Below are 9,801 nucleotides of genomic sequence, written 5' to 3' on the forward strand. Positions count from 1 at the left end.
AAACAGTGTGTCAGAAATTCAGACGCACGTGAGACAATCAAAACACATGAATGGTGCTGAAATCATGCTGATTTGTGTTCTTGTAAATCAGGGATTCACAAAGTTTTGAACCAGGCTGAGCTGGAATATTCTCTTGAAGTACCACCAGAGATTTTAATTCATATTTCAACATTTTAACAACACATTCACATGTTCATAGTTTCTGAGGTCAGTTAATGCTCACATCACATGACATGCATGTCAAACAATAAAATAAAATAAAATAAAATACCTTAATATAAATATATTTTTAGCAAGTGTTTTATTTTGATTTTTAATTTATTTATTCAATTTATTTCAAATAAATTGTTTATTTTGAATGTTTTATTTTAAAATTTTGGTTTGTCAAACAAAATATGTAATATTCTTAATAATTATTCTTTATTGTTTATTTTAATTAAAAAAATGGGGGTGGGGGGTATTTATTACTAACTTGTAATCAACTCTGCTGTAAACCATCATGTGCTCTTATGTGATTATTTCTGTTATGATTAATTAAATAAAGTGGAGTGTTTTCTGGATTTCTGGATTTGAGTGTAAGGTTTAATGTCCAAGTATAAATATTTATTGTACAAGATACAAATCATAATCAAATCTGCTTGTTTTGCAACACTTTGACCTCGATCAAGAAGCAGCTCTAGGAGATGAAGTGTTTGTAAAACTATGAGATTTACAATATTACAAATTATTCAAAAGCTGAAATAAGAAGTGTGAGTGAACTGACAAACCTTCAGATGATTGTTCAAGATGATTCAGAAATACTGTGATTCACAGCAGAGCAAAGTTCAGCAGACACACCTTTTGTGACAAATGATTGTGTGTGTGTGTGTGAGAGAGAGAGAGAGAGAGAGAGAGAGAGAGTGCGTTTTTGTGACATATCAGGACACAGATTTGGATAATGACATATGACACAGGTATTACAAGGAGAAGGTGACTTTTCAGGACATTACTCCATGTCCCCACTTTTCAAAACGCATAGAAATCACACAGAATGGAGTGTACTGAAAATCTGAAATAGCACAAAGTTTCCTGTAAGGGGTAGGGTTAGGTGTAGGGTTGGTGTAGGGCCATAGAATATACAGTTTGTACAGTATAAAAACCATTACGACTATGGGATGTCCCCACTGTTCACAAAAACAAACGTGTGTGTGTGTGTGTGAGTGTGAGAATCTTTTGTTTATGGTGTTTGAGCACTAAACAAACCAAAGAAGCGCAGGAACATTGAGATCGTTTCATTATAAATGCACTCCACTTCAGTGATCATTTACATAACTAGACAAACGTGTGTGTTAGTCAGCTGGGGGTTGAGTGATTGTTTCCTGTGATTGGTCTGTTTACTCACTGGAGGAAGTAAAGTGCATTGAGCTGATGTGTGTGTCATCATCATGTTTGCTAATGGAGCTGATCTGATATTAAACATGATTTGCTCATGAATTGCAAAAAAGAACAGGGAACGTTCTGGCAAACCTGTACAAACCAGTAACGTTATTAGAACATTCATTCAGAGTTGTTTGGTCTTTAACAATGTTCTCAAAATGTTTGCACAAAAACATAACTTATACCCTAACTTTTGAAAGATTTTAGTTAGACGTTCATCTAAGATGATTTAGAGAATATTCAAAAGTAACATTCTCATAATGTTTATAAAATAACATGTAACATTGCTTTTAACAGTCACATTTTGAACGATTAACATTCTGAGCGTTTCGAACGTTCAGAAATACTGTTTTAATGGGAACTTTAGCAAAACATTCTCAGAACATATTTTTGTCAGCTGTGAACATAACCACATCATCCCCGAATATCACAGAATATTAAAATAAATGCCAGTCACGTTAAAAGAATATCATCACATTAAACATCACGTTCACATTCTTATCAGTCCGTGACTAAAACCAGATAGTGCACCCATAAACAATCATGAAACATCAACATGCAAGTGTTTACAGAAAACTTTAATGCAGCGCTGGCACGCGGGTGGGCGGGGCCGCGGCGGTCACGTCAGCGCGGGGCGCGGCGGCGAAGCTTGTGTGGGACGCTCAGAGCGCGCATGCACGTGAATGCGCGAGGAAACTTTCTAAGTTAGTGTGTGTGTGTGTGTGTTCGCGGAGGATCCTCCAGATGGTTGATTTGTCCTCTTAAGGAGTTCCTCGTGATGGATCCGATCGCCAGGTGAGAATATTGATCACTATCGCTCCGCGTTCATGCCACCAGATGATCATGTCCTTGTTATTTGTCGTATAATTCTGTAAATATCATCTTTTTAAAGCGAATCATACAAACCGCAGATTTAACAATACAGTTTCGCTCAATAATGTGTCAAAAAGTGTAAATATGTACATAAAAGTGAAATGAAGAGGATTATGGAGTATTTTAAACACGTTTTAACCTTGATTCCTGACTGTCAGGGTTTATTTAGTTAATTTCGGTTGTACGTGATAAGATAAAAATCTAAATTCCTACAGTCACACGTTTATATTTCATTATGGTTTCATATGCTTTTTTGTGAAATCTGACAAATCCTCCAATTACTTTTTGATGTTTAATATTAGTTTCATGTCAGATTTGACTTTAAAAAAAAACTAAATTGCTACAATTGCAGTTTTATGTTTCATTTTGGTTTCTTATGATTTCGTGAAGGTGAGAGTGTTTTTAATGGTGTAGACTCTGTGTTTGTGTTTTGTTCCAGAGGCGTGTGAGTGTTCATGCGTGTGCGTGTTCATGTTAGTCGTTTAGATGGCCTCGGTTATCGTCGCTCTGCTGTTGTTCTTCACTCAATCCCCTTCGCTGGCCACCGCTGACCCCCCCGCCGCGCGCCGCCTGCCCGACATCATCATCATCGGCGTGAGGAAGGGCGGCACGCGTGCTCTCATCGAGATGCTCAATCTCCACAGTGACGTCGTCGCGGCTCAGAGCGAGGTGCACTTCTTCGACTGGGACAGTCACTACCTGCGCGGCGTGGATTGGTACGTGTCCCAGATGCCGCTCGCCCGGCCGGGTCAGCTGACGGTGGAGAAAACCCCGGCGTACTTCACCTCCGCTCGTGTTCCTGAGCGCATCCGACGGATGAATCCCGACACGCGGCTGCTGCTGATCGTCCGCGAGCCGACCGAGCGACTGCTGTCTGATTACACACAGGTCTTCCACAACCGTCTGGAGAAACACAAGCAGCAGCAGATGCTCGAGACGCTGCTGATGCACGACGGGGAGCTCAACCTCGACTACAAGGCCTTGAACCGCAGTCTGTATCACCTCCACATGCGACGCTGGCTCGACGTGTTTCCCAGGAACCACATTCATCTCGTGGACGGAGACGCGCTGATTCGAAACCCTCTTCCGGAGATGAAGAAGGTGGAGGAGTTCCTTCATCTGGAGCCGCAGATAAACGCCTCCAACTTCTACTTCAACCAGACCAAGGGCTTCTTCTGTCTGCGCGACCGCCGGCGCGAGCGATGCCTGCACGGCTCTAAAGGTCGCAAGCATCCACGCATCGCGCCTGAAATCCTGCGCAAACTCTACGACTTCTTTCACGAACCCAACCAGGAGTTCTTCCAGCTGGTCGGGCGGACGTTCGACTGGAAGTGAGAAGCAGATAAACGTCCACAGACTCAAACACAAAGAATCGTTTCTGAAGTAACTGGAACATCTCGACTGCCGTAACATGAAACAAACGTAATGTGATGAACTCTTTCAGAGGCGGCGTGAGCTTTTCTCATGATTTCAAGATTTTGACGTTTAGTTTTTGAAGAAACGCTCACAGTAAGATCAGGATGGGAATGGAGTTCGTCTTCTGAGCTGTTAACAATCCTTATATTCACATATATAGACATGTGCATGTGAAATACATCTGTTTTATATGTTAATGCGTGACGGTAATCATCCAAATACTGTTTTCCTGCTGCTAAGTTTATGAATGTGTGTATGTGTGTGTCTTTATATCAGTCTGTGTTACTGGAAAGTTCATGATTTAGTCCATGTATTCTGATTATTAAATGTTTTATATGAAGGAATCATTCAGTAATAAAGTTATTTTTGCTATGATCTGGTGTTTTGTGGGTTTCTCTCACGCTTTTGCTGACTCTGTGTGTGTGTGTGTACCAGTGTTGTTTTAGTATAGAGATGCTATTACAGTTTTTATAAATATTTTGAATCGGTTTAATTTTATATTTGTTCATTTTAGTTAAATTGTACTAATTTTGTTGTGTGTTCTTTTTTTCCTTTTTTTAAATGAAAGTGACATACAGCCAAGTATACCCACACACACAAATAATTCTCTGGATTTACAGTAACCCATCCAAAGTGCACATGAACACACACACGGAGCAGTGGGTATGATTTATGCTGCAGCGCCCGGGGAGCAGTTGGGGGCTCAGTGTCTTGCACAAGGGCACCTCAGTCGTGGTATTGCTGGCCCGAGACTCAAACCCACAACCTTAGGGTTAGGAGTCAAACTCTCTAACCATTAGGCCACCACTTCCCCACTAATCATAAATTAAATACTAATACTAAACAACTAAAAAACTTAAAAACCTAAAAAATGAGCAATGTTGCCTTGGAAACTAGCTGAAATAAAAAATAAGCTCACAGTCATTACTGATAGGCTACTACTAAATATTGTAGAAACTTAATTTTCTGTAAAGTTGCTTTGCAATGATTTGTATCGTAAAAAGCGCTATACAAATAAACTTGAATTTTAGTTAATTTTTTTTTTGTAAGTAATGAAAAGTTTTTTTTTTATGGTTTTAGACTTAATTTAGGTAACTGTAATAATTCTGGTTTGTTTCTGAAATGAGCAAAACCTTTTGGGAATGTCCTCAGTTAGGATATATAAACAGTATTTGTAATTAGCTGTATATAAAACCCTTGAAGGCTATGGAGTGTCCCCATTTAGAGAGCTAAATAAACGTGTGTGTGTGTGTGTTACTCAGAAATTCTGACCATATTTGTGAGATGAGACTGAAGCTTGGAGAATTTCCGTTTTCTGTGTGGTCTGTGATGTTTAATAAGAGTGTAACATGTCGTTCTCTGAACTGTTATTGTGTAACGTGAGCAAAAGTGTAACATGAGAACACCACATACTTGTGTGTGTGTATGTGTGTGTGTGTGTGTATGTGTGTGTGTGTGTGCTTGAGTGTGTGTTGAACACTGTTTAATTCAGTGCTTTATTGGCAGAACTCAACAGTTTCCAGAGGAACATCAGAAGATCTGTACAGTTGATTCTTTGTGTTCTTGTACGGTTTTCTCATCTTATTTCTCGTCAGTCACTGTGCAAAAGCATGACATTTCTAGTTAGTTGGTTAGTGTGTGGCTTTGGTCAGGTTTGTATAGTATTAGCTTTCAGATGTTTCTCCAGTATAAGGAACCACTGGCATTTTAGTCAATATGTAAATATGTGATATTGTGGATTGTGTGTGTGTGTGTGTGTGTGTGTGTGTGTGTGTTTAAATTATATTACTATTTGTTTGTTTATTTTGTCCATTGTATTATCTGTGTTTTTTAACCATGGGTTTCAGTTTGATGGTAACAGTCTGTGCAATGACCCTATTTAGATAAATGTGTGTGTGTGTGTGTGTGTGTGTGTGTGTGTGTGAAGTTACTGTTCTGTTTATTGGTGTGTGTAGTGCTGACTACTGCTGTGGTAAAGTGTGTGTGTGTGTGTGTGTGTCTGTGTGAAGTTACTGTTCTGTTTGTGTGTAGTGCTGACTCTACTGCTGTGGTAAAGTAAGTGTGTGTGTGTGTGTGTGTGTGTGTGTGTGTGTGTAGTTACTGTTCTGTTTGTGTGTAGTGCTGACTCTACTGCTGTTGTAAAGTAAGTGTGTGTGTGTGTGTGTGTGTGTGTGTAGTTACTGTTCTGTTTGTGTGTAGTGCTGACTCTACTGCTGTGGTAAAGTAAGTGTGTGTTTGTGCACTCAGAACACATGTAAGGTCACAGTGACATCAGCAGCTCTGGATGAATGTGGTTTTCCTGCTCATGTTTGTCATCATAGATCGTTCAGGACAGACTTCCTAAAGCTGCTATCCCATGATTCAGCATTAAACACTCAGTGAATTATAGATGTGTCTGAAGTCTCTTCTCTCTGTTGAATAAACAGCAGATGTTGGTTAGGTGTGTTTTGAAGCACGGCTGCTGGTTTAAGCTGGTCCTTAGCAGGAGCTAGTTACTCAGGAGCAGCTCAAACCATCAGCCGTGCTTCAAAACACACCTAACCAACATCTGCTATTACAGTTTAAAACAGCTGTTTTCTCTGTGAATATATTTTTAACTGTAATTTATTTCTGTGTGAATCTCTGCTAAACTGTAATTTATTTCTGTGATGTGCAGCTGTATTTTCAGCATCATTACTCCAGTCTTCAGTGTCATATGATCTTCAGAAATCATTCTAATATGATGATTTGCTGCTCAACAAACATTTCTGATTATTATCAATGTTGAACACAGTTGTGTGAAACCAGACTCGCTCTGAATGAAGCTGCAAGATGCTTTTCAGCATGAAGATTTTAAATAGAAGGTGTTTGGTGATCTGTTGAAGGCTGTGAAGCGGGACGGCCCGTATTTTGAGACGCCACTGCTTTTTGAGGGTGTCACATTTACAGAAACACGAGACCAGAGAGAGAGATGTGTGTGTGTGTGTGTGTGTGTGTGTGTGTATATATATATATATATATATATATATATATATATATATATATATATATAAAGATATATATATATATATATATATACAGGTCCTTCTCAAAAAAATTAGCATATTGTGAAAAAGTTCATTATTTTCCATAATGTAATGATAAAAATTTAAACTTTCATATATTTTAGATTCATTGCACACCAACTGAAATATTTCAGGTCTTTTATTGTTTTAATACTGATGATTTTGCCATACAGCTCATGAAAACCCAAAATTCCTATCTCAAAAAATTAGCACATCATGAAAAGGTTCTCTAAATGAGCTATTAACCTAATCATCTGAATCAACTAATTAACTCTAAACACCTGCAAAAGATTCCTGAGGCTTTTAAAAACTCCCATCCTGGTTCATTACTCAAAACCGCAATCATGGGTAAGACTGCCGACCTGACTGCTGTCCAGAAGGCCATCATTGACACCCTCAAGCAAGAGGGTAAGACACAGAAAGAAATTTCTGAACGAATAGGCTGTTCCCAGAGTGCTGTATCAAGGCACCTCAGTGGGAAGTCTGTGGGAAGGAAAAAGTGTGGCAAAAAACGCTGGAGAAGCTGAGGAAGATTGTGGAGAAGGAACGATTCTAGACCTTGGGGGACCTGCGGAAGCAGTGGACTGAGTCTGGAGTAGAAACATCCAGAGCCACCGTGCACAGGCGTGTGCTTTTGAACCAGAAACAGCGGCAGAAGCGCCTGACCTGGGCTACAGAGAAGCAGCACTGGACTGTTGCTCAGTGGTCCAAAGTACTTTTTTCGGATGAAAGCAAATTTTGCATGTCATTCGGAAATCAAGGTGCCAGAGTCTGGAGTAAGACTGGGGAGAAGGAAATGCCAAAATGCCTGAAGTCCAGTGTCAAGTACCCACAGTCAGTGATGGTCTGGGGTGCCATGTCAGCTGCTGGTGTTGGTCCACTGTGTTTTATCAAGGGCAGGGTCAATGCAGCTAGCTATCAGGAGATTTTGGAGCACTTCATGCTTCCATCTGCTGAAAAAGCTTTATGGAGATGAAGATTTCGTTTTTCAGCACGACCTGGCACCTGCTCACAGTGCCAAAACCACTGGTAAATGGTTTACTGACCATGGTATTACTGTGCTCAATTGGCCCGCCAACTCTCCTGACCTGAACCCAATAGAGAATCTGTGGGATATTGTGAAGAGAAAGTTGAGAGACGCAAGACCCAACACTCTGGATGAGCTTAAGGCCGCTATCGAAGCATCCTGGGCCTCCATAACACCTCAGCAGTGCCACAGGCTGATTGCCTCCATGCCACGCCGCATTGAAGCAGTCATTTCTGCAAAAGGATTCCCGACCAAGTATTGAGTGCATAACTGAACATAATTATTTGAAGGTTGACTTTTTTTGTATTAAAAACACTTTTCTTTTATTGGTCGGATGAAATATGCTAATTTTTTGAGATAGGAATTTTGGGTTTTCATGAGCTATATGCCAAAATCATCAGTATTAAAACAATAAGAGACCTGAAATATTTCAGTTGGTGTGCAATGAATCTAAAATATATGAAAGTTTAATTTTTATCATTACATTATGGAAAATAATTAACTTTTTCACAATATGCTAATTTTTTGAGAAGGACCTGGTCAAAAGTTTGGAATAATTGATGTTCTTGAAAGAGGTATCTTCTGTTCATCGAGGCTGCATTTATTTGATCAAAAATACAGTAAAAATTATGAAATATTATTATAATGTAAAACAGCTGTTTTCTGTGTGAATCTCTGTTAAAGTGTAATTTATTTCTGTGATGCACAGCTGTATTTTCAGCATCATTACTCCAGTCTTCAGTGTCACATGATCTTCAGAAATCATTCTAATATGATGATTTGCTGCTCAAGAAACATTTCTGATTATTATCAATGTTGAAAACACTGGGATAAGATTTTTAAAAAACTTTTATTCATCAAGGATGCATTAAATTGATCAAATGTGACAGTAAAGACATTTCTAATGTGACAAAAGATTTCTATTTCAAATAAATCTTTCTGTTCATCTGTGAATCATGAAAAATAAAATGTATCACAGTTTCCACAAAAATATTGTGCAGCACACCTGTTTTCAACACTGATAATGATTGCAGTCTGTAATTACACTGGAAGATTCAGTTTTGACATTTAACATTACGAGATCAAATTTAGAAAACAGAGGAATTTGCATTCCATGCTGAGACCGAGACACAGAAGCGTGTTGTGATTGTTATATTATGTTCATTTACGTCGCCATGGAAACATGCGTGTGTATCCATCACTGTCACTCACTGTGTGTGTCTGTTACATGATTATCTGTTCACACACACACACACACACACAGTCTTCCAGGGGTCTCTCCTCCATCAGTACTGCAGTTACTGAATCATCTGACAGAAAGTGTCTGAGGAGCTCAAACACACTCAGATTAAACTCTGATCTTAATGGTTGTGCGATTGTTTAGGTTCATTTGTTTCCCATCATACACCAACAGAACCACAACCAGCATCTCAGCCATTACACCGCACACAGGGTAATTATAGAAGCAATGATGAGAATCACTTTTAGCAAGTGTGTGTGTGTGTGTGAGAGAGAGCGAGAGAGAAAGATAGAGAGAGAAGGAGTGTGTGTGTGTGTGTGTGTGAGAGAGAGAGAGAGAGAAAGATAGAGAGAGAAGGAGTGTGTGTGTGTGTGTGTGAGAGAGAGAGAGAGAGGAGTGTGTGTGTGAGAGAGAGAGAGAGAGGAGTGTGTGTGTGTGTGTGAGAGAGAGAGAGACAGAGAGAGAGTGAAGGAATGTGTGTGTGTGTGTGTGTGAGAGAGAGATAGAGAGAGAGAGAGAGAGGAGTGTGTGTGTGAGAGAGAGAGAGACAGAGAGAGAGTGAAGGAATGTGTGTGTGTGTGTGTGAGAGAGAGAGAGAGATAGAGTTTGTGTGTGTGTGTGTGTGTGTGTGTGTGTGTGTGTGTGTGTGTGTGTGTGTGTGTGTGTGTGTGTGTTTCAAAAAATAGATCAGTAGTAGGAAGTGATCACATCCTGTATGCTTCTCATATTGAGAGAAAGAGAGTTTGTGTGTGTGTGTGTGTGTGTGTGTGTGTGTGTGTGTGTGT

The 9,801-nt window shown here is 39.6% G+C and overlaps 1 protein-coding gene across 1 annotated transcript; it reads left to right on the forward strand.

Annotated features, from left to right (window-relative positions):
- The first annotated feature begins 2,054 nt into the window (after positions 1–2,054).
- Positions 2,055–4,080, forward strand: LOC109110116 (heparan sulfate glucosamine 3-O-sulfotransferase 1-like). The gene is made up of 2 exons (XM_019123158.2): positions 2,055–2,211; positions 2,729–4,080. The coding sequence occupies exon 2, from the start codon at positions 2,776–2,778 to the stop codon at positions 3,622–3,624; it is 849 nt and encodes a 282-aa protein (XP_018978703.2). The 5' UTR covers positions 2,055–2,211; positions 2,729–2,775; the 3' UTR covers positions 3,625–4,080.
- The last annotated feature ends 5,721 nt before the right edge of the window (positions 4,081–9,801 follow it).

Source organism: Cyprinus carpio, chromosome A14 (genome assembly GCF_018340385.1).
Source record: "Cyprinus carpio isolate SPL01 chromosome A14, ASM1834038v1, whole genome shotgun sequence".
Lineage (NCBI taxonomy): Eukaryota > Metazoa > Chordata > Actinopteri > Cypriniformes > Cyprinidae > Cyprinus > Cyprinus carpio.